The sequence below is a fragment of the Gadus macrocephalus genome, chromosome 16 (genome assembly GCF_031168955.1).
Source record: "Gadus macrocephalus chromosome 16, ASM3116895v1".
In the NCBI taxonomy this organism is placed as follows: Eukaryota; Metazoa; Chordata; class Actinopteri; order Gadiformes; family Gadidae; genus Gadus; species Gadus macrocephalus.
This window is the reverse complement of record NC_082397.1, coordinates 2,500,770-2,526,163: the sequence shown is the minus strand read 5'-3', so window position 1 is coordinate 2,526,163 and position 25,394 is coordinate 2,500,770. Positions and strand designations below refer to the sequence as shown.

Genomic DNA, 25,394 nt, shown 5'->3' with positions numbered 1-25,394 from the left:
CGATGTCGGCTTCAACTCTGTAGTTTTGGCAGCGCACCTATGACACAAAACACACCTTTTGACATTACGTTACATTTATTTTGCCGGCGCATTTGACCAAAGCGACAAACAGTAATTGTTGTCAACCAAGAAGATACAAAGAGAGTAAATACAATTAATAAAATAAGCAAACTGCTTTAAGTGCTCCATTATTTAAGCAAGAGATAGACTTTAATTTATATTTATATTAGAGCTGTCAGTTAAACGCGTTATTAACGGCGTTAACGCAAACCAATTTTAACGGCGTTAATTTTTTTATCGCGCGATTAACGCAATTATTTTATTACAAAAAGAAGAATTTTTTTTTGTTTGTTTTTCTTTGGCTCAAAACAAAGAAGCAGTAGCCTGACTGCTATGTTCAAATGAAATTTGTTCAAAGCAGTCGTTTAATTGCACTATAGGCTCTTTTTTTGGTAGCGTCCTGTTTTGATCAGTATATGCCAATGTTGTTATCAATAAAAAATAATTTGCACAAGGCAAGCCGATGCACTTCACCATGTTGATAAGAGAATTAAAATGAGAAGAATTATGGGACAAAAAAATCAAGGGATATTTAGCATAGAAAAATAATTTGTGATTAATCGCGAGTTAACTATGACATTAATGCGATTAATCACGATTAAATATTTTAATCCCTTGACAGCTCTAATTTATATACATACATAAATAAATATATATTGGGGCTGTCAAGAAAATGCGGTAACGCGACTATAAGCATTTCCTCTGTTTTTTCACAAAGGTCTTGAGGCTTGACCTGGGTGCACGTCAGATCTGCCAGCTTAGTGTGTCGGGTGTATGATATCTGCCGTTTCTCTATTGTGGGGAAATGGCCGACCGGTTGGTGGTGATTGGCTATATGGTGGTGGGCTGTGTCATTGCCGCTCAGGTTCCCATGTGAGAATGATTGCGTGCTGGGGAGTCAAACCTGGGAGTCAAATGGGAGGCCAAAGGGGTCCCAACTACGCCTCATTGTGGACGGTTATTGACTTAAATAGACGTAAAATTAAGTATTTTTGATTACATAATGCCTCATTTTTGCGCCGTTGCATTTTATAACTTATTTTATTACTCCGCTTTTTCACAACCCTATGACAAACCTTTTGACAGCTTTTTAACACATCTTTTCTTGTAGAATCTAGAAGAAAAGATGTGTTAAAAAGCCAGACACACTAAACATCTAGAATCTAGATGTTCAGTGTGTCTGTTTCCCGATAGTGATTATGCATGCGTTCTAGTCTGCTAGGCTACTGCGTCCAAATACATGAAATCGAAAATCCACATTCACGCCGGTAGTAATCTAATATGCATATTATCCGATATAAATGTCATCAATGTAGTGTTCATGTATTATAAAATATAGATAGAGATTACATATTTCTTGTCTCATCACATGCTATGAAAGCAGAATATTGTTATGGTTCTTGCAATTGCTATTGAACTAACATATTCAGTCCAATGGCAAAAGCTTCCTCCAGAATGAGCAACCACCAAGTCTTCAAAGTAAGACGCCGTTATATTGTTTGAGTCCTCATATAATGGTTTAACCTGTGTTTCCTTCAAAGGAGATTACTAGCGGATGGATTGTGGATTTTATGTTCAAGAATTTGGATGACGCCTAGTGGATAAACTCGATCTAAAACTATTTACGTCTAAACAAGCGGTGACTATAAATCCCGTGGCCGTGTGCGGACCGCCTGCGTATTTTACTAACAGCGCACCACGGCGATGTAGCGCCCGCTACGGAGGGTGACGGGCGGAATGTGTCTCTGCTTCTCTGCTCGTTGAAAGAGAGAAGGATGTCTGTTCCATCCAGTCCTGCCTGAAGTCTGCTACTACCAGCTGATCTCTGGAAGGTAGTAAAGTCTATGTGCTAAACACTGCATGAGCTTGGTGTCTGGCTGAGCCACTTGTCCAAGTAGCACATCGTAGTGAGCTAGATTGCTATTGACTTATCATATCAACACATTAGGCATCTACGGTATTGTCGTGAGTTTCCCTGAAGTTAGGGGGTAAGGCCATATGAAGCCATTGACATGTGACCAACGCAACGGACCATTAGTGTAAATTAAACTCTGAATATCTCTGGGTTTGAACATTGTTGGAAACATTTTGGATTATGAAAGAACACAACTCAACAGAATATATTAGGTATATTTAATGCGTAAATGTTACATATAAGGCCTTGATATATGAGGAATTTTATTATAGACGTGCTTATGTTTCCTTTTGTTGGATTGCATCAGAGACCAGGAGGGTTTTTAGTTGAACAGCCAGTTAAGACTGCTTCATTGTGCTGCTTTGACATCAGTCTTCTGTATTATAAAATGAAATGATGTACCCTTTGTTTCTTTTGTCCTCTAGAACCACACACACACACACACACACACACACACACACACACACACACACACACACACACACACACACACACACACACACACACACACACACACACACACACACACACACCTATGTCTGACCAAGTGTTCTCCAGTCTTGGTCATTTTAAAGCTATAGAAATGGAATGTATGGACTCATGGAGGTAATCAAATGTTGAAAAAGTACAAACGTGAGTCAGGCAAATTATTTATGTTGTAAACAAGCCATACGTTTAGAATTGATAACCCAGAATCCCAAACAGATATTCCAGAAAGCCATACACCTTTGGCCTTGTTTATTAAAATCAAGTATGCATTGATTAAATTAGGTCTTATGTTATTATACGATAAAGTATTTATCTGGTGTGTATAAAATGTATTTTGACAGGGAAGAACTATGATATAGAGGGTTATGTTACTTATTACTCCTAAACCTAGGAGACTTAAACTTACCCAGCTCGCTGTCGCCTTCATGCATTTCGAGGGGCAGAGACGGGGACATCAGACCAGGTCTCTCCTTTCTACTGAATGACTCCTGACTCCTACCAAACCCTGAAAGACAAATAAGAGAATTTGCAGATTAAATTAATTCATTTTCACTCAAGAAATACTGAAAATGAAGTATATATAGCGGACAATATCTAAGATTTTGGGTGACATTATACAATTGGCTGTCTGGTGCAGTTATCGTAATATTTGATGTTCTTTTGTAAGACAAGGAATCAGAATGTGTTGTTAGTGTAGATTTATCTTAATACCAGCTGTTCTTAGATTTGACAGTTCTAAAGAGAGAGTAGAAAGAGCAGAAGAGAGCAAGGTTATGAAACTAAACAACTAAGAATCGCCCTCTCCCTCGCTCCCTGCGTTTATAATAATAATAATAATAATAATAATAATAATAATAATAATAATAACAACTAGGACTGCAAGCAGCCCCCGAGGTATTCACAGCCCGCCCACCGCCAACCCCAGCGACCGCCTTATCAAGGGATTCACGTCATGATCCTAGACGCAACTATGCCTCCGATAGGGGCGGGGCTTTCTTCTGCACTGGGTCTTATTTTAGTCCCCAAATCAAACGACACACACACACACACACACACACACACACACACACACACACACACACACACACACACACACACACACACACACTTAAAAGAAGATGCTGTTTATGTGTGATTCTGGCCCCTACAGGTGAAGAGGTGCATTATTCTTAATAGCAATTACTTTGATTGACACCGAGACTTCAGCAAAGTAGTTGCTGAAAGAACTTTACACACATAATGAGGGAACTTCATTAACATGTTAAACTCACTGATCCGAGCAGAAGTTGGGGTCAGACCCAGGGTCCAGCATAGGTCAGGGTGCCTCTCCTTCAGATAATCAACCATCAGGCTACTCGCTCTCTCCCCTTTCCTCATCACCGTATCAATGAGACAACATGCTCTGTCTTCACTGGTCATCTTCCCCTCTACAGTCTTCTTCTCCTGGCCATTCAACACATCCATCATCCTAAGGTAATACAGGAGACCGATGACATTGTCGTCCGACAACCTGTTGATTAATTCAGAGCGAATCCTTCTAAGTTCTGAAAGACAAATCAAGAGAAATGGAAAATAATATTAAAACAAAACGTTACAACTATTCTCAGATTACCACTAGTGGTGGTAATGTTGGTTCAAGATGCTACAAAAACCAAACTGATTCCTCAACATCACCTACTTCTGTGTGTTCATCTTAATTCACAGCCTACATGAAGTACATATTGAGGACAATATCTAAGATTTTGGGAGACATTATACAATTGGCTGTCTGGTGCAGTTATCGTAATATTTGATGTTCTTTTGTAAGACAAGGAATCAGAATGTATTGTTAGTGTAGATTTATCTTAATACCAGCTGTTCTTAGATTGAACAGTTCTAAAGAGAGAGTAGAAAGAGCAGAAGAGAGCAAGGTTATGAAACTAAACAACTAAGAACCGCCCTCTCCCTCTTTGCTCCCTCGCTCCCTGCGTTTATAATAATAATAATAAAACAAATAATAATAATAATAATAATAATAACAACGACAACAACAACTAGGACTGCAAGCAGCCCCCGAGGTATTCACAGCCCGCCCACCGCCAACCCCAGCGACCGCCTTATCAAGGGATTCACGTCTAGAACTATGCAACTATGCCTCCGATAGGGGCGGGGCTTTCTTCAGCACTGGGTCCACCTCTCTGAGGAAGTGTGTTCCACAACCAGAAAACACCACAACACTGCCACACAATGTCTTTTTTCTTGCAGCAGATTCCCCACAAGGAGGGCATTGCAGTGTTCCAGACGGGATGAAGGCACTGATGAGACGCTGGCAGGTCGGCTCAACAGGTGATTGGTTTTGTTCCTGAGGTTGAAGAAGTTAACTCTGGTGATGTTCTTGATGTGTGCCTCGAGGGACAGTTTTCTGACCAGTATCACTCCCAGGTTGCGGACTCTTGTGCGTTAGGAGTGGGTCAAGAGAGCATGTGTTGTGGTAGAAATTAGTGAGTATATTCTATAGTAAACCATGATTATTAATAGGCTTAATATTTTAAATAGTGGAAAGCACATGACGCCTGAGTCTGGGTTCACACCAGATGGTGGGCGCACAGAAATCTCCTGGGAACTGCGGGGTCAAGTCATGTTGACCTCCACCTTTCAGCTTTGGGTCATTTTGACTAACAAGGCTAATCCCTGCGGACCTCAGACCGGGGCACGGTTGATAACACGCTGAGACGAAGAGACTAGGCGGAAACCTCATTAGGGACAAAGGGAACCTCCATTGTATTAAAGAAGTTCCTGTATGTGTATAAAGGAGGGCTGGGACCGAAGTTCAAGCAGTGACTTTGCAAACCTACTCAGGCTGTTGTCGTTGTTGTTTTTCTGCACGATAAAGTCTTTTGTCAATTCTTGCTCCGGACCCCTCGATTTCTTTTGCACTCTCTCTCTTGAATTAGTCTAAGTGTTTTAAATCTCGATTAATCTCCGTTAGTGTTAGTGAGCCTCATCTGGCTAACTAGCTTTGACACATAGGGCCCTATCTTGCATCCGGCGCAAGTGACTTAGTCACTGGCGCATGTGTCGTTGCTAGTTTACAACTGGCGCAGAGCGCTCTTTTGCCACCTGCGCCACTCGCCGGTAAATTAGGGAATGATCTTGCGTCCCAAGGGGCGGTTCGGAGGAAGGAGGAGGCGTGTTCTGGCGCAAACGGTATTTTGACGTTTCTGAAAACCATTGCGCTACTGACCAGGAAATACCTGGTTTAAAGTCAGTGGCGCGTTGTTCAGATGCTATTTTAAGGGCGGATGCATACATGCGCATGCGATGCATACGGATTGCTTGTGCACCTCGCGCATACACTTTGCTTCTCTCATCTACCTAGCCGCACATTCTTGGTAAATTATTTGGGAAAGAACAGCTGATGCAGCGGTAATAAGTTGTACTTTTAAATCAATGCATCTGCAAACACCGTACAGCAAAAACATATTTTCTTGACACAGACATCGTGTAGGCCTACATGCCCATAACTTTTAGGATTGATGAGTATTTGATCGTGAAAAACATGGTTTTACCGCGAGTGAGTGTTAAAAAGAATGAATGAATGCGGGCGCGCGTGTGTGCTCTGTTTAAACACACGCAAACTAAACACGTAACGCATAATACAATCAATGGCAATGTCTATTACCGCGGGGACACATGCATATTAGGATAGCATACAATACTGATAAGAAACAATGTTTATAATGTATTGCGTATATCATTAAATAGAACCACAGTTACCGCATATCATATGTTATATCATATACGTTTTCTTTGGCGAAATTTATTTGAAGACTCAGTATTTCTGAAGTTGTGGAAGAAAACCCCTTATTCCATGTGTGAATTAGGCCATATTATTTGGCAATAAACTGAGCCATTTGCAGTTTGAAATTCATGTGCATCTGTCTCATCGGAGACTGCAGACGCGCTGTCAAAATATCAACTCGTCCGATTCAAATGCGCTCATGGCTCTTAAAGGGGATGGGAGCTGGCACTCTCATTGGTTTGTTGGACGTTACGCCCAAACCACACCTACGGGTAATTAGGCTGCTTCAGACCAACCCTTTTGACACTTGCGCCGCGACGCAAGTGTCATTTATCCGCCTGTAAAATAGCGATAGCGCCGTAGAACCGCCCACAAAGCTACTTGCGCTTTGCGCTTCCCACTTGCGTTTCAGACCGTTAAAATAGGGCCCATAAGCTTTATCTATGTTGGAAGAGAGGCTGACCCCTAGGTGTACCGGGGGGGAGGAAACTATATTGACATTGGTTCTGTCAAGTTTGTTTCGGAGAAAAAATGATGTATTTATTACACATAACGGGAGAGGAGATGGCCACAGAGTTAGAAGGTCAGAAGAGCCTGTTTTCTGTAGAGAACAGTACTCTTGTCATTCCCCTTCCGTTATTGATACTGTTGGAATAGTGGCAGTTGTGTGCATTTTTAAAGTCCTGTTGGTGCTGCTGAAACATCTGTATGTACCGTCAGACCACTTCTCTTACTTTGACGCTCCAGACGACAGCCTCCACTTAAATGAGTGGAGCTCCTTGTTGAGCCATTGAGAGGATCTGTTAAAGCAGACTGTGGAATTCTGTGGGATGTATACATATTCTTATATTTACATACTAGCTCTGGTATTTGTCACATGCTGCGAATAGCAAAATACAAATGCTGTTGTGTGCTCTGTAACCTGTGCTCTCTCTCCCACAGTTCGAGCTGAGGCTGCTGTGACATGGACAAACTCCCCTGTTCCCTACTGCCTGACGTCATGAGACCAGCAGATTGATTCCTGACATGTTCTGAATGTCATGACATGTCAGACATGCCAAAATCAATTGGAATGCATACGATAATTGTAAAAGAACATGCCGCTTAAAATTAAATCTGTGCTGCCAAGTTCCTACAAGATACCAGCTGGTGCACCCTGGGTAAAATGGGCGTGTCAAGATAACTTTTGACCGTTCATTGCAAAATGCTAACTTGTGTATTGGCATGGTCCTTGGTCCGCAAAAGATGACGTATCACAAAGACCCAAGAACACAAGTACAGACAAGAATGCAGAAGGCCAAATGCATTTACAATCATAACCTTTACAAAGATTGACCACAAGTGCGGGATTGGCAAAAAACTCAATAGTGAGCATAATAGTGACAACCAGACGCGTCACTATAGGTAATGACAGCAGGGGCGGACTGGGACAAAAAGAATCGGCCCGGGCATTTTGGACCAGACCGGCCCAACACATTCAACAACGCACACCTATTCAGTCTTTTCGGTCTCTTGAATGTGTATACCAACTGTGCAACTCTTTAAAACCACGTACCTTAAGCCATGCAATGAGTTAACGGGAATCAGTGAGAGCGGACACATTAAATACTTCCAAAAAGTGTACCTTTACGAAACGGAGCAACTTAACGAAGGGCCCTGGGGAAGAAATGGGTCACGCCCCCCACAAACACACACACACACACACACACACAAACCCTGATGCCAACCCTCCCCTTTAATCCAGGCTTGGGACCGGCACCTAGTTGAGCTGGCATGCCCCCTGAAGTGGCTGGGTTAGGCTAAACTACAAACATATATTACAAAGACTCCCACTAAATAAAGCCATATACACTACGGAACCACATCTAAAATACCCCCCGCCCCACCCCTGTGTGTGGGTGAAGTACGTTACCCGTCAACAACCGACGAGTCTCGACCGGTAGGTCCTCCAGGTCTTCCAGACCTCTCAGCAGGTCCTGTGCTGTGGTCTTTCCTTGTGGTCTTCGGGATTTCCACCGCTGCAACATCTTGTATTTCCGCATGAACTCAGCTATCTCTTCGTTCTTGATCTCGTCCAGATCTTCGTTCTTCAGCCCCAGGTGGATGGCCGCCTGCTCCCACTCCTGTCCCAGAGTTTTTGCAACATCCTGGAGCTGCTTATCAGACAGATCCGGCCCTGGGGAGCTTGCTTTATAGTCTCTGGCTGGAAAAAACACATGCCACACACAGGCAGGTCAAGTTCAACCTATTCGAGATGATGTACAAGTCAACCAAAATGTAGATATTACCACTTTAGAAATGGTTTTGAGGGGTTAAGGTGAGGCTACAAACCTAATTATCTTTATTTAAGTAGAAATTCTACTTGAAATCCTCTTACCTTAAAGGACATAAACGGCAGAACAATGTTCAGTCCACGCCAGCTCCACTAATACATCATTAATCAAATCTGCTTAAGACTGGTGCAGAGGTTTGAGAGACAGGTCTGATGGCCCTCCCTAAATACCGCCCCTAATTACTATTGGACAGATGCCCATCCCCCACCCCCAATACTTACTCTATTGGGTACAATCGAAAGGTCAACTCAACCTCACGTCTATTGGTATTGATTGATTTTTGTAAAAAAATATTATAATAATCATGCCAGTTTTTTTAAAAACCAGCCCAAATTGTATGTACCCGCTCAATCTGGCAACACTGACCGTAGAGGAAATGATTAAACAACAGCCTCGGGTTTAGAAGAAGCCAATTTAAATGTACAGCGGGGGATGGTGAAGTTTAAAAAAGTTCCCATAATATCTTATGAAGCCTCCCATTTAGAGAATGTATGAGACCAGCAACATCGGACCAGGAGGAAACAATCCAACCAGCTTTGACAAGTAGAGATAAATTGTTGGCTTAATGCTGTAATGTTTCTAAAAACCATATTAAATAAGAATGGAACAACTAGTTGGCTGTGTCGCCTATTAAAACGTTAAAGGTCCCATTGCATGAAAATCTCACTTCATGAGGTTTTCTAACATTAATATGAGTTTCCCTAGCCTGCCTATCGTCCCCCAGTGGCTAAAACTGGCTATCGGTGTAAAACGAGCACTAGGTGTTCTGCTCGCCTTTGAAAAATTGGAAGCTCAGGTGCACTGATTTGGAATGTGGTCCCATATGTTGTCATAAGGGAACAAGCTACCTCCCCTCTCTGCCTTGCCCGCCCAGAGAATTTGGCCCGCCAATTAGACAATGAGCTACGACCGTGCGAGCGCCACATGGTGTGTGTGTGATTACACACAGTGTAACGCAAGTGTTTGCTGTTGGTATTATGGCGCATAACACATCGGTTCTTTGACGTCTCTTGTATTTCCACAACGAGACTGTAGCTGGGGTTATCTCAGCCATGGTTCAGAAGGATTTGGGGGAAAGAAACTTTGGCCTTGACTCCCTGAAGTACATGAACTGCGACATGCTGAATGCTGCCGGTTGCCGCGAGGCACCACCGCCCGGCAGCGGGCAGCGGGAAGTGTGAGGTTCAGTCTACTTCAGGTTGATGTGAAAGTGGAAGAACCAGAGACGTCGGAGAACCCGATGCAGTCGTTTGTTATTCAAATAACGTCTGGAGGCGCACACAGCTTCTGATAATATGTATTATAGGATATAGATATCTAGGTATTATATGATATTATTTAGATATAGAGCTCCAGGACTGTAACACAAGTGTTGTACACTTCCTAGTTATTTGGATAACCGTTCTGCTGTTGGTGTTATGGCGCATAACACGTCGGACTCTGGTATTTCCACAACGAGACTCGTAGTGGGGGTTATCTCAGCCATGGTTGAGAAGGAATTGGGGGAAAGGGACTTTGGCTTTGACTCCCTGAAGTACATGAACCACGACATGGAGGAGAAAGGGATTGTTGCCCACGAATGTCTTCCGCTTGAGCCCCGCTTCCCGCTGCCGAGGGACCACCGCCTCGGCGCTGCAGGAGGCGGTGGTGCCCAAGCACTGACCGCTGCCGAGGCGGTCCGCGGTCCCTCGGCAGCGAGGCTCCGGCGCGAGACAACTGCAGGCAACAATCCCTTTCTCCTCAATGTCGTGGTTCAGTCTACTTCAGATTGATGTGGACGTGGAAGAACCAGAGACGTCGGAGAACCTGACACATTCGTTTGAGATTCATAATATCGTCTGGAGACTAACACAGCTTTTGGCCGTGATAATATATATTATATGATATAGATATCTATGTATAATATGATATTATTTAGATATAGTGCTCCAGGACTCCCGTGTGTTCTAGAATATTTACAGAACACGGCTAAAGACTGTTTGCGCCACGCCATTGCGATACATCCACTGTAAACAGAGCGCATGGTACCGTGGCTGCAAGCTGCTCAGGGCCACACCCCCACCCTCCTCCTTGACCCTCCGCTCTCCTCCTCATTTGCATTAAAGCTACAGACACCCAAACGGCGCGTTTGGGGAAAGCTCAATGTGCGACTGGCACATTGAGCTTTTACAGCCACTCGTAGTGGCTGTAATTCTGCACCACGGCTGAATTTCGGGAACGTCTTCAAATACTGTGTTTGGGGCCCACTAATATCTATATTAAAGCATTCACAAAGTTGCATGCCATGGGACCTTTTAACCGCCAAAATGAGAGGTTTGATTTCTGATTATCTACCCGACATTAACGTGTCTAATCTGAATCTAAATATTGCGTGTTAACACGAGTTTGGTCTTGTTAAAGCAACATATCTAAAAGTTTATTCGCTTTAATGGTCAATGCCGACGTCGTATCAACGCGGACTGGTCGTTAAAGTGTTAGTTGTGGACATACACAGACCCTGAAGATATCAGGAATCTACAGAACACAAGTGGATATGAACTTTACACAGTTTGTAATTTTCCATTACAATAGCATAGTATAGCCCGACCAATTTAATCTACAAATGTGCATATAATATCATAGGCTACAGTAGCGTAATAGGGTGCACCAAAATTTTACAAAGTCCCAAGATAGTTTTATGACAAACACGGCTTACCTGCCATAGTTCTGGGTCAGCTTGGGCTATGTACATTTGTTCAGATGCATATAACCCAATTTGAATCTGCTTTGTTTTGACCTCACCTACTTCCTTTATCTTGCGTTGTTTTTCATTGGTTAGAATATTCTCTTTCATGACGCGTTTCATGCATGCAGGCCAACAGGTTTTATCTACTCCACCTAATTGTTGTCACACTGTAGCCACCCAAATAAGCCTCTCCAAATAAAACTATACCGCAGTTATAGATCGAATTTCCTTCCTGGTAAATATTTTGACAACGCGTAGCAGTATAAAATAACACTATTTCGTATCGTAGGCCCATTACTTTTGTCCAAAGGTAAAACATTGTCAATGTAGTTCTACCAGAAACAGGCTTCCTACTGATAGTTTTATTAAAGAGCCCATGCCATTAAAATCACATTTTTCCTATTGTTTGTTAAATAACATAGGTCTGAATAAGTTTGTGAGCTGTGGTAAGTTTGAAATCTATGCAGTTTGTCTGCTGAATGCAATAGGCAATGAAAGGAAAAAGGCAGAAGAAATTAGCCGATCTGGATAAGGTGACACTGTGACGTAGCGTTGTCAAACTATTATTCATGGCCCTGCCCACTTGGTTGGTTCGTAACCCCCCACAAGAATTCTGAAGGAGTCGTGATTGAGCTAGTGCTAAATGCTAATACGTGTACGGTAGTTGCTTAGTTCGTAGTAACAGGCTAGTTACAGAATTTTGAATGCAATGACAGAACGACATCGAAGTACATGAACTGCGACATGCTGACTGCCGCCGGTTGCCGCGAGGCACCACCGCCGCGAAGCACCACCGCCCGGCAGCGGGCAGCCGGGCGGTGGTGCCTCGCGCCGGCAGCAGGCAGCGCGCGGTTCTGTCTACTACAGATTGATGTGGAAGTGGAAGAACCAGAGACGTCGGAGAACCCGACGAAGTCCTTTGTGATTCATTATATCGTCTGGACGTGCACACAGCTTTTGGCCGTGATAATATGTATTATTTGATATAGATATCTATGTATTATATGATATTATTTAGATATAGAGCTCCAGGGACTGTAACGCAAGTGTTGTACACTTCCTTGTTATTTGGAAAACCATCACACCAACTGCTGTTGGTGTGATGGCGCATAACACGTCGGACTCTCGTCTCCGGTATTTCTACAACGAGACTCGTAGTGGGGGTTATCTCAGCCATGGTTGAGAATGAATTGGGGGAAAGGAACTTTGGCTTTGACTCCCTGAATTAGGCATGAACCACGACATGGAGGAGAAAGGGATTGTTGACCGCGGTCGTCTCCTGCCGGAGCCTCGCTGCCGATGGACCACCGCCTCGGCTTCAGGAGGCGGTGATTAGCGCTGACCGCTGCCGAGGCGGCGGGAAGCAGGGCTCAAGCGGGATACATTCGCGGCCAACAATCCCCTTCTCCTCCATGTCGTGGTTCATGTACTTCAGGGAGTCAAAGCCAAAGTTCCTTTCCCCCAATTCATTCTCAAACATGGCTGAGATAACCCCCACTACGAGTCTCGTTGTAGAAATACCAGAGACGAGAGTCCGACGTGTTATGCGCCGTCACACCAACAGCAGAACGGTTATCCAAATAACAAGGAAGTGTACAACACTTGCGTTACAGTCCTGGGGCTCTACATCTAAATAATATCATATAATACATAGATATCTATATCAAATAATACATATTATCACGGCCAAAAGCTGTGTGCACCTCCAGACGATATAATGAATCACAAAGGACTTCGTCGGGTTCTCAGACGTCTCTGGTTCTTCCACTTCCACATCAATCTGAAGAAGACGCGGTCGTTTGAGATTCATAATAGCCTATCGTCTGGAGGCTCACACAGCTTTTGGCCGTGATAATATATATTATATATTATATGATATAGATATCTCTGTATAATATGGGTTTCTAAGAGCCATTGCGATACAGCCACCGTAAACAGAGCGCATGGTACCGTGGCTACAAGCTGCTCAGGGCCAGGTGATAATATATATTATATGATATAGATTTCTATGTATAATATGGGTTTCTAAGAGCCATTGTGATACATCCACCGTAAACAGAGCGCATGGTACCGTGGCTACAAGCTGCTCAGGGCCAGGTGATAATATATATTATATAGATATCTATGTATAATATGGGTTTCTACGAGCCATTGCGATACATCCACCGTAAACAGAGCGCATGGTACTGTGGCTACAAGCTGCTCAGGGCCACACCCCCACCCCCCTCCTTGACCTGCCTTGACACGCCCACCGTAACCAGAGCGCATGGTACTGTGGCTACAAGCTGCTCAGGGCCACACCCCCACCCTCCTCCTTGACCTGCCTTGACACGCCCACCGTAACCAGAGCGCATGGTACTGTGGCTACAAGCTGCTCAGGGCCACACCCCCACCCCCCTCCTTGACCTGCCTTGACACGCCCACCGAAACAGCGCGTTTGGGGGAAGCTCAATGTGCGACTGGTTCGGAGTGGCTGTAACTCTGCACCACGGCTGAATTTCGGGGACGTCTTTGAATACTGTGTTTGTGGCCCACTAATACCTATATTAAAGCATCCATAAAATAGCATGGCATGGGATCTTTAACAAAGCCCACACAAGCAGCAACATGTTAATATGAACACCGCGTAAAATGTTATGCAATCTGAAAAGTCCCAAAACAGAGTTAACATAGTTAATTCATGTGGTGAGGATTTAGTAATTTTCCATTTCAATACTATAGTGTAGACCAACCACTTTAGAAGGCCCAAAAACTTTGGCGACAGTTATCATTCGTATTACTTCGAAAAAAGGTAGTTTTATGACAATCATGGCTTACCTGCAGGGCTCTAAATTAACACCCGCCAACCCGCCAACCCGCCAAATGCGGGTGAAAATTCATTTTGGCGTTTATTAAAAAAAACTCACTAGCCGGCTTGGCCGGTGATAAATGAGTAACTTTACCATCTATTTCGCGGGACGCGTGAGCACGGTTTCTATGGGAACGCATCCGTCGAGGCTGCCGTACTAGGGGAGGGGGCGTAGGTCACTCTTGGGTTGGAAAAAACGATAGACGCCGGTACAAATACAAATACAGACACAAACACAAACAAGATGTGGCGATGGTTGGGACAGCCGGCCATCAAGAGAAAGGATATTCCTACCAAAGAGGTAGGGGAGGAGGAGGATATTGGACCTCGCGAAAAAAAAAAGAGGAAATGTAACTGTAAATGGCTAACTGGTCGTGAGTGGCTCGTGTATGATCACGAAAACAGCGTAATGTTCTGTCAGGATTGCCGAATGTATGCTAAAGAAAAACACAAAACGAATAATTTCGTGGTAGGAACCAATAAAAAAAAAAAAGTAGAAGTAGAAGCAGTAAAGGATCATGAGAGTGCCCGAAGTCATCAGGAGAGCCTGAGGACGAAAACCGTGACAGTGTGCGCACACGCCGGCCACACTTTGTGAGGAAGAAAAATGGAACTGATGTAGATGGGGGCTCTGAGTCAGAGTCCTCAGAGAGCTCTGCCTCTGATGATGTTTAACCTGTCTCTTTGTACATAATACATTTGTGTAATTTTGTACATTATCTGCACTAAAACATGTTTAGAGTTGTTTAAAGTTTTAAGTTGTAAAACGCTGGCCCCAGCCCCACCTTCTGGCGGTTAGGATTTAATTTTAATTGGATATACATTCCCAACTTCACTGTAAGATGAATTTAAAGCTTTAGTTAATAAAATGATCAAATGAATTCAGTGGCTCTCATAATCTGTCTTTTTTGCACGGGAAAAAATGTGGCTAGTGGAAATTCTGATTGGCTGGTAACTTCAGAAACTTACCAGCCACATTGGCTGGTGATCAAAAAAGTTAATTTAGAGCCCTGCTTACCTGCCATAGCTGTGGGTCCACGTAGCCTTCATGTATGCACACCTGATGCCGACCAACAGGTTTATATTAAGATTTTGGACACACAATGTAGCCTAACCCACTCAGCCTCTCCGCCCACCAGGCAGTTATGGATCTCATTTCAACACTGATAAAGATGTTGACAACAAGTAGGAGCAGTGGCGATTTCAGACTATTTTTAGGGCTGCTCAAGCACACCTACATTTTATATCAAATACAATTATATCATATAATATTTTCCACTATAATTAGGAGTGAGTAGGAGGTGAATTGTTGAAACGTTGGGTGAAATTGTTTGGTTATAACCATGAATCATAGTTCTGTGCAAATTGGCAAATCAAGTTGCATGGACTTCAAATGTAGAAGGCATTTTTCAAGTCTCAACACAGACTCTTCATAACATTCTAAGCGGGGCAATCAGAAGAGATTAGACCCAGGGTGATGCAAAAGTGTCTTTCCCTCTTCTTCATGCTATCGATCATTATCCGACTTGGATTCTCCCCTTTCCCGATCACCGTTTCGAGCAGACAACGTGCCCGGTCTGTTGTGTTTGTCTGGTCCTGAATCACAGACTTATTTTCCTCATCACTGAACACGTCATGATCATGAAGGTCAACCAGGAGACCTTTGATAACTGGGTCGGAAACTCTGCAGGAGCTCTCATGTGGAGTATGTTTGTTCAAAGATCTGTCAGCAGGCCTAAATACAAAGATCAAAATGAACGACTCCGTTGGTCGTGAGTGTGTAGGCCTCCTGTGGTGATCTGGGGTCTTGGTCGGGCCAAAGACGCTGATAACTCGGTTCAGGTTCCTTGTCAAGTGGAATAAACTGCCTTACACACACAAGCACGTGTGCGCGTGCGTGTGTCTGAGAGAGAGAGAGAGTGATGCGCGGATGTAATATTATTTTATCCGCAACCGCATCACAAACACATCATCCCTCCGCCATCCCTCCGCACCAACGTTTTTTGTGGCTGCAAGCTGCTCAGGGCCACACCCCAACCCTCCTCCTTGACCCTCCTCTCTCCTCCGCATTTGCATTAAAGCTACAGACACCAAAACGGCGCATTTGGGGAAAGCTCAATGTACGACCGGCTCATAGTGGCTGTAATTCTGCACCACGGCTGAATTTCGGGAACGTCTTCAAATACTGTGTTTGGGGACCACTAATATCTATATTAAAGCATTCACAAAGTCGCATGCCATGGGACCTTTGAACCGCCAAAATTAGAAGTTTGATGTGTGATTATCTACCCGACATTAACGTGTCTAATCTAAATCTAAATATTACGTGTTAACACGAGTTTGGTCTTGTTGAAGCAACATGTCTAAGAGTTGATTTGCTTTAATGGTCGATGCCGACGTCGTGTCGACACGGACTGGTCGTTAAAGTGTTTGTTGTGGACATACACAGACCCTGAAGATATCAGGAATCTACAGAACACAAGTGGATCTGAACTTTACACAGTTTGTAGTTTTCCATTACAATAGCATAGTATAGCCCGACCAATTTACTCTACAAAAAAACTCTGACACTGATCATTCTCCATTATTATGAAACCAATGTGCATATAATATCATAGTCTACAGTAGCGTAATAGGGTGCACCAAAATGTTGCAAAATCCCAAGATAGTTTTATGACAAACACGGCTTACCTGCCATAGTTCTGGGTCAGCTTGGGCTATGTACATTTGTTCAGATGCATTATAAACCAATTTCAATCTGCTTTGTTTTGACCTCACCAACTTCCTTTATCTTGCGTTGTTTTTCATTGGTTAGAATATTCTCTTTCATGACGTTTTTCATGCATGCAGACCAACAGGTTTTATCTACTCCACCTCAGTGCTGCATTCGACACTGTAGACCATACATTACTTCTGGAAAGGTTAGAAAACTGGGTGGGGCTTTCAGGCACTGTCTTAAATTGGTTCAGGTCCTACCTACAAAATAGGAACTACTTTGTTTCCATTGGCGACTTTGTATCAGAATCAACCAACGTGACATGTGGAGTCCCACAAGGTTCGATCTTAGGACTCTCTTTATTCAACATCTACATGCTCCCACTAGGGCAAATCATGCAAAATAACAATATTGACCATCATTGCTATGCTGATGACACGCAAATCTATGTATCGCTATCACCAAATGACTATCGGCCCATAGATCTGCTGTGCCAGTGCATTGAGCAAGTGAAGGAATGGATGTGCCGAAATTTCCTTCAACTCAATGAGGACAAAACAGAGATAATTGTATTTGGTTCTAAAACGGAAAGGCTTAAAGTAACCCAACACCTTCACTCTCTGTCCCTGAAAACCTCAATCAAAGCCAGAAATCTAGGGGTTATCATGGATTCAGATTTACATTTTGACAGTCACATCAAATCAGTTACAAAATCGGCATATTATCACCTTAAAAATGTAGCAAGACTTAGAGGGCTCATGTCCACCGAAGACTTACAAAAACTTGTACATGCCTTTATCACTAGTAAGCTTGATTACTGCAATGGTCTCCTTACAGGTCTCCCAAAACAAACTCTGAGGAAGCTTCAGCTTGTTCAGAATGCTGCTGCTAGAGTTCTAACAAAGTCAAAAAAATTTGATCATATTACACCAATTCTGAAATCGTTACATTGGCTTCCTGTAGGTCAGAGAATTGATTTTAAAATCATGTTGCTTACCTATAAATCCCTACATGGTTTAGGCCCAAAATATTTAACTGATATGCTTCCACTACATCAGCCTTTTAGACCACTAAGAAGCTCTGAGACCAATCTGTTAATTATCCCCAGAGTAAACACAAAACATGGGAAAGCAGGATTTAGTTACTACGCAACAAATAGCTGGAATAAACTCCCAGAGGATTTAAGACTTGCCCCAACTCTGAGCACCTTTAAAACAAGACTGAAGACTTTTATGTTTGCTATAGCTTTCTGCTAAATCTTAAAGACATTGCACTTTCTAAAAAAGCTTTTTTAACTTTGCCTTTATTTTAACTTCTATTTTTTTTTTGCAGATGTTTTTCTTTTACTTACCTATTATTTTATTTTATTGTATGACAATGTTTATATGTGAAGCACTTTGAGTCTGCCTTGTGTATGAAAAGTGCTATATAAATAAAGTTGCCTTGCCTTGCCTAATTGTTGTCACACTGTAGCCACCCAAATAAGCGTCTCCAGATAAAACTATATCGCAATTACAGATCAAATCTCCTTCCTGGTAAATATTTTGACAACGCGAGTAGTATAAAATAACACTATTTCGTATGGCAGGCCTATTACTTTTGTCCAAAGGTAAAACATTGAATAGGTATGTCTCCCTGAATCCGACTTCCTACTATTATTTAACGTTAAAAATATTTGATATGCAAAATTCAATGCATGAAATTCAGCGTTAACATCCAGGGACCCAAGGAAGAGCAATCGATCCTAGATGCCAGATCGTGCTCAAGCAAGGGGAGCGAGCGGGAATAAGAGTTGAATAATAGTAAATCGTTGGACTCTAAACAGCATTTTACACATTTGACTATAATAGGAAATGCTGAAAGGTAAATCAAAGTAATTAAACACTGTAGCTTTTTATGGAGAAAGAAGCAACGGTGATGGACCGTACTAAACGCCCTATCCATTGTATGGGTCTGTACATGGTTGCACGACGGCGTTCCAGACTGCGCTGTCGGACTACAAGGACGTAATTGCATCCGCTCGGACAGAACAGCTGACTGCTGTAAATCACGTGGAGGGGGTCTGTGCATCTATCTAAACAAATCCTGGTGTACAGACATCCTTACCATCGCTAAGCACTGTTCTGCCAACATTGAATTTCTCATGGTTAATAATAGGCCCTTCTACCTTCCGAGAGAATTCACCTCCATTATAACCATCGCTGCTTACATACCACCTGATGCTAATGCCAAGCTAGCTATGAAAGAACTACATGCTGCCGTTAGCAATCAACAGACACGACACCCGGAGTCTGCTTTCATCATTGCTGGAGATTTTAACCACTCCAACCTAAAAACTGTTCTACCCAAATTCTATCAACACGTTTCCTGCCCCACAAGAGGAGATAAGACCTTAAACCATGTCTACACTATCATCAAAGAAGCATATAAGGGCCCTTACATAGTCGACGCAAGCGACGCGCGTAAACGACGTGAGTGACGCAAGCGTCGCGCTTCCTTTCATAGTCTACACAGCATACGCGAACGTCGCGGGCAATGCATGACATGCAATACACCACTCACGCCATGGGTGGCAGCAGAGTCACCGGTGTTTTCGCGGGGGGACGTTCGAGGTGACGTTCCGATCAAAGTGGCTACTATACGGAAGAAGAGTGATGAAGCGCAGAGATAGGCGGTGGGTCCGTGGATGGTCCGTGTACTTTGCGGCCAATGGATTTTCGTTTTGAAATGAGAAAACCAAAATCGGGAAACGAGCTGTTTCCCGATTACCATATAGAGATAGGAAAACAAAAATCCGAAAATGACCCATTTTCCGAATTTTGTTTTGATAATAGAAAACGGAAAACGGTAAAACGACCAGTTATCTGATTTTCTTTGATGTGCTTAAACATGGACATCGGGAATTAAAATACTGCGTGGAAATCTTCTTTCTCAATTTTGCGAATATTTTTGTGTTGTGACCCGGAAGCTATCAGTAGTTGGCGCGCGGTGTATTTAATTTGGAGCCAAGCTATCAGTAGTTGGCGGTGTATTTAATTTGGAGCCAGACATCCTTGAGACGCACCTCAAAATGGCATTGCACGAATATGCAGGTTTTATTTCAGAACACCGAAATAATGGAATGTCCTGTGGGGATATCGCCACTGCGTTATGCACCCAGTTTGGAACTACACGGGGGTTTTCCGAGAGGAATGTGCGGAGGTGGTGTGCTGAGCAGGGGCTTGTCAGGGACTTCTGCCCTGATAGTCAACTTGAAGTTGAAGTCGCTGAAGGTATTCTCGAGGTAGGTTTTTTTTTATCATCCGCCTTTCACGATTACCGCTTTTGTTAAGCATACAAAGGAATGCTACTCTTACATAAAAAGCTGACCAGTTATATGCAAAGTCGGGCATCTGACTGGTGCTAATGCAATTTTTGGATTTAATTCATAAACACGTTGGTTGTTAATCAACAGGAAATATTTCTGTATTTTTAAAAAATGCACGTCTTAATCTTAAATTTAAACTAAGATGATTTACTATTTATAATTAAATATATATATTTAAGCAATATAGTAGGCTGCGAGTGGGGTAGGTAAGGGATATTCCCACGGGTGGTGTTCGGCCGTAGGTAACAGCAGGTAACAATATCCCTTACCTACCCCACTCGCACGAGTACTATATTGCTTTTATAAAACAATTTTATATTCAACCAATTAACATTTCAACACGAAGTTATTGATTTAAAAAATGTTAATTTCACCATTGTTTCTCCGCAACAAAAAATAGTTCCAGTCAACGTCTTGGTTTGGAATTACAAGAACTAACAGTTATCATCAGCGCGCTTTAGAATGTTTCATCGCAGAGTGATTTATTATTAGCTGTGAAAGTCCGAGTTGGGATGTCCTGGGATATTCCAACTCATGGAACGTCTCTCGTCCAATCAGAAACGGCTTAATAACTCGATAGAACCCAATTGTTTTATAATATGTATATATATTATGTATGCTAAACATCATACCTACACCCCCCCACCCCCCCAGACTGGATCGTCTTTTGGTCGAAAAATGATGACTGGATATCTATCCACAAAAGGGGTTAAAGCTTCTGAAGGCAGAGTGGGCAATGTGTTGAGAAGTATTCATCAACCCTACCACATTGCAAGACAGCAGGTAAGGTCAAATAGCATTGTGTTTTCTACATTTCAATAGAACATACGTGTTGAGATTATAATCATACGAATGAAAGATTATTGAGTTTTTATTATAATGGAATTCTTATATTTTAGGGTGCCCGGAATCTGAACCCCATACCCTACAATGCAGAATACATGGGTCACAAGCTGCATGTAGATCAGAATGAGAAGCTTGTTATGTTTGGAGTGACTCATGTTATGGCTATCGATGGTTTCAGCAAGAAGGTGGTCGGTCACTCCACCATGCCAATAAAGAACAACATCGTGATTTATGAGGAAGTGTACCGGTAAATTAACTTCACAGACTTTGTAAGGTGGAACCCAAAGTTGTCTCCTTAGGAGGACCCAGACTTGAACAAGTACATTAAAAAAGGTTAAAACCTAGATTTGTAATATGGAAATAATTAATTTGGAAAAAACAAAAAACTTTTTCCCTCTTCCAGTTTCTTAGTTAATTTTCCAGTTTTACTATTATTGATATCATTCCAATTTTGACAAAAAAATGTAATTGTCACTTTAGCTGGCCATGGCTAAGAGACTGATGCTGTTTATGTATATTTTACGTTTGTCTGTGATTTATCTTCAGGCCTGCTGTTCTTTCCTATGGAATATGGGACCAGGTCAGAGTTGACTGTGGGAAAGAATTCTATCTGGCTTTATTCATCCAGGAAAAACTGGCAGAACATCGACACAATACTCAAAGGCAGCCCTACCTTCAGACACCTTCTACAAGGGTAAAATAAATGTGTTGTTAAAAATTAATCCTGGTTTCTTGCCATTGAGGCGTATTTCTAATGAGGGCAGGCAGACTGACACTATCCTTATAACCTGCACAGAACCATGTGATAGAGAGAATGTGGTCGGAGGTGAATGCTCGAGTCAACTACCCTTTGAAGACAGCTCTGGTACAGCTGGTGGACCAGGAGGAACTGGACATGGAGGACAACACATCCAGGTATTGTGTGTCAAACCTGACATGCCAGCTGGCTAGGATTGGCATCACAAATGTCGTACAGGCATGGAATGCACACAGGATCCCAGGTATGATTAATTTCATTTTACTGGCGGTATTACAGGCATAACTTGCTAATAAAGCAGTGTAAATTAATTTTGATGTTCTATTGTAGAGTTCAATCTGAAATGGATTCACAAATGTGTAGCTCAAATTGCAACACTGCAAATCCAGTACTTTCTGTAGAGGGGCAGATTCAATTAGTAAAACATGTTATTAGTTAGAATCAAGTTTTTTGGACGTTGACCATGTTCTTGCTTTTTTAGATGACTTCTACAGGTTTGGAGTTGAATGTAAATGAATACATGCTCAAAGCACAGACATTCATCTTTAATTTGAGGGCATTTACATTGGTTGAATTTTGTAGGAATGACCCCCATCTGAATGAAGCTGTCATTATTGTCAACTCCAATATGCTGTGAAAGACAACTAAAATAACAAGTCAAAACATCATTGGCAAAATGATTACCTCCCCACAAGTGTAACCCCTTTAATCTCACTACTCACTTTACTGTCTTGCAGGAAGGGGAATACCAAACGAACTGGCTAAAGAAGGGTGTCCTGCAAAACTTTCTGAGGACCTTCTGCCAGTCGGTGCAGTTGCAGCTGACCTGTATCAGCAGGAAATGGGATCAGCCTTGAAAAGAGAATCCATTTTTGGAAGTGATCCTTTCCCCTCTGAAGAAGCCCAACAATGGACTGAAACTGAGTTTGGTTCTCTCTTTGATTTGCTATCCCTCTTCCAAAATGTGGTTAACCATAACTATGGCCCTTTTAAAAATGCAGTGAGGTCTCTGATTGATATCACCTCAAGACATGTGCGACCTGTTACACAGTGACCTGCAATGGTCAATGAAGAAGCAGTATACCAAAAATAACATTTTATTACAACAATGATAAAGTGGAAGTTGTCTTTTTTTTCTTTTCTTTTTTTTAAAACGGTCACACACAATATAAACATTACAACAAACAACATCTTTCTGGTCATGTACCCATAATAACATCCAACAAACAAACTGAGGTAGTTCCAGTAATGTAAACATAACAAACAATAACAAACAATTATCTATCAAATCAAATCAATTTCTCTCTCCTTGAAAAGTGACAAGGCAGCAGAGAGACCCTTCACTTCATGTATTTTATTTTCAAAGTCTCCTGCCCTGCATTTCAAGCAGTGGTCTGATGTGACTAACCACAGCTCCACACAGGTACGACATCCAATTATCGATTCACAGCATGTGGCGAACATGGGATCTGCCATTACAGCTGCAAGGTTAAAAAAATATATATTATAAATTGATGCAGAAAATAACATTTAATTGTTAGTTGCAATATAGAAGGAAATTAACTAAGCAATCAGAAGTGTGTTTTATCGCAGAGTGAATGTTGAAGATGGCGATGAACACCCGTGACAGCTGGTCAGCGCAGTGCTTGAGGGTGGCAGGCGGCTATGTTTTGTACTGTAGAATGACCTACTGTTACATATCTTACACGTACCTTTACACACAAGACATGCAAAGGCTTCCTTTAAGGGCTGCAAACCGACATTTGCCATTATCTCCTCCTTTTGAGACTTGGCCAGCTGAGACAGCTGGTTGATTGAATTAGTGACCTCTTGGAGACTCCCGGCGGCTTGCTTCAGCTGGTCAACACGTCCAAGGACCTCCTGCAGGCTTGAATCTCCATCCCTTCGACTTAAATGTATGAACAGAAAAGAAAGGATTAAAGATTTTTTTTCAAATGGTGCATATGAACAAATGTTTGAATATCTTTCTGAATATTTTATAAATCTTAATTTACTCTGTAAAAGCGTCAACCTATGAGACATTGTTGTCATATAATTGAATCATAATGACTTCATTCATGATCATCACTCAAAAAAGCAGACCAAATTAAGTTCAAATAATAATTATTCTTCCACTCTACTTTCTTTTTCCTTTCTTAACTTTTGCATTACACTGGTATTTCCTTCAGGAAGTTTTAGTTCATATATGAATTTGCCTACAGATCAAATGTTGTATTACCTTGTTTTAGCTCTTCTCCCATTCTGAAACTCCACAAAGTCACTTTCAGGCACAGCATATATTTTTCTTGAGTTCTGTTTCCAGAACTGGGAACCTAAGAAGTCAGAAAACATTAACTTCACTTCTGTTTTTAAAAGGGGTCATTGACTTTTTGGGGGTATTTCACACGGTTCCTTACGGTCTCCGAATAGGGTATGTAACATTGGTTGGGCTGTAAACAAACACGTGTTATTTATTTGAATGAAACACAGTCAGGGACATGAAATAACGTTAGCCACATTGCCAATAAACTAAACCATCACATCTACCGATAATAGAAACAGGGAGGATACGTTAGCAACAACATAATACTACAGCTTGCGGTTGTAATGAACAAAGGGTCAGAACAGCACCTTTTCAGCTACATCTTCTTAGCAAATCCTGCTTTACATACCTACCGGTTTCTAATTGTGAGATTTGCATATGAAAGAAGTGTCAATGGACTTTAAGGGTTCATTGTATGTACATTTTACCCACTGAACTGTCGTTAATCAACTGTGACAAGGTAAATTTGTTTTTTGCAATCAATGACTCCTTTAAAATCAACATTAAGGTTTATTAGAAACCACAAATTAGAAGCAAGTTTCTGATCATGCAACTTACTTCTTGTGCCCTCAGAGTCCATTATTTCGTTTCCTTGGGTGTCCGTCAAGGTAATAGGCTCATCAGAGCCCACGGCATCTTGAACTTTGGCCGAAATTCGTTCAACGCAGGCCTCAGCTTCCAAAAAGCGCACAACTACTGTCCTGGAAGGACTGAGTTTCTCATTAACAATTTCTGCCTGATGGATTGACCTGGGGATAAATCAGACCGTCTTAAAATCACACCTATGGGCCTAAAATGATATTTATATATTATAGGACGAGATTTTAGCAGCAGAGATCAGTTACATATTTAACAAGTTACATATTTAACAAGTAACCTTTGGAATGATCTTCCCTGGAACAAGCTAGCTCCACTAGCTCGTGGAGTTCCAGCTCGTGGTGGTGGTGGTGGTGTTTCAGTGGAAAAACCAGACGCAGAAAAAGATGTGTCAGAAGCAGAAGCCGGTGAGGGTCGGCGCATGAACCCAAAAGCAGGGGCACCAGCAGCGGGTGGAAGGTGCTCTGCATCGCCGTGGACCTCATAATGACTGCGATTAGTTAGATTAATTATTGAAAAATGGCCTGCTGGCTCTGGAAATATTGCCGTGTTGGAGTCGTCCGTGATATAAAGACTGCTGCAACTGACCTGTTTAATAGAATTAAATGAAAAATACCATAAAGGATTAAAAAACATT

General features: G+C 42.2%; 2 protein-coding genes and 1 long non-coding RNA gene across 5 annotated transcripts in view; 1 reads left to right on the top strand and 2 right to left on the bottom strand.

The window, feature by feature from the left end:
* LOC132475110 (uncharacterized) overlaps positions 1 to 11,666 on the bottom strand; it is a 73,732-nt gene extending 62,066 nt beyond the window's left edge. For all 3 annotated transcript variants that reach the window (XM_060076084.1, XM_060076086.1, XM_060076085.1), the window contains exons 1-4: positions 11,274 to 11,666; positions 8,158 to 8,448; positions 3,736 to 4,008; positions 2,871 to 2,969 (exon numbers count right to left, since the gene is read on the bottom strand). In XM_060076084.1, the coding sequence (XP_059932067.1) occupies positions 2,871 to 2,969; positions 3,736 to 4,008; positions 8,158 to 8,448; positions 11,274 to 11,280 (670 nt within the window). In that variant the 5' untranslated portion in view covers positions 11,281 to 11,666. The remainder of the gene's footprint in view (positions 1 to 2,870; positions 2,970 to 3,735; positions 4,009 to 8,157; positions 8,449 to 11,273) is intronic.
* An 8,587-nt stretch (positions 11,667 to 20,253) lies between these two features.
* LOC132474682 (uncharacterized) lies at positions 20,254 to 23,745 on the top strand. Its single transcript, XM_060075516.1, has 5 exons — positions 20,254 to 21,017; positions 21,134 to 21,327; positions 21,627 to 21,774; positions 21,877 to 22,081; positions 22,575 to 23,745. Exons 1-5 carry the CDS (start codon positions 20,769 to 20,771, stop codon positions 22,889 to 22,891), a joined length of 1,113 nt encoding a protein of 370 aa, XP_059931499.1. The 5' UTR covers positions 20,254 to 20,768; the 3' UTR covers positions 22,892 to 23,745.
* On the bottom strand, positions 23,202 to 24,692 carry LOC132474683 (uncharacterized). Its single transcript, XR_009529703.1, has 3 exons — positions 24,077 to 24,692; positions 23,550 to 23,746; positions 23,202 to 23,318 (listed from the first exon to the last, which is right to left on the bottom strand). It is a non-coding gene; the product is annotated as an uncharacterized LOC132474683 (long non-coding RNA).
* Between the last annotated feature and the right edge of the window lie 702 nt (positions 24,693 to 25,394).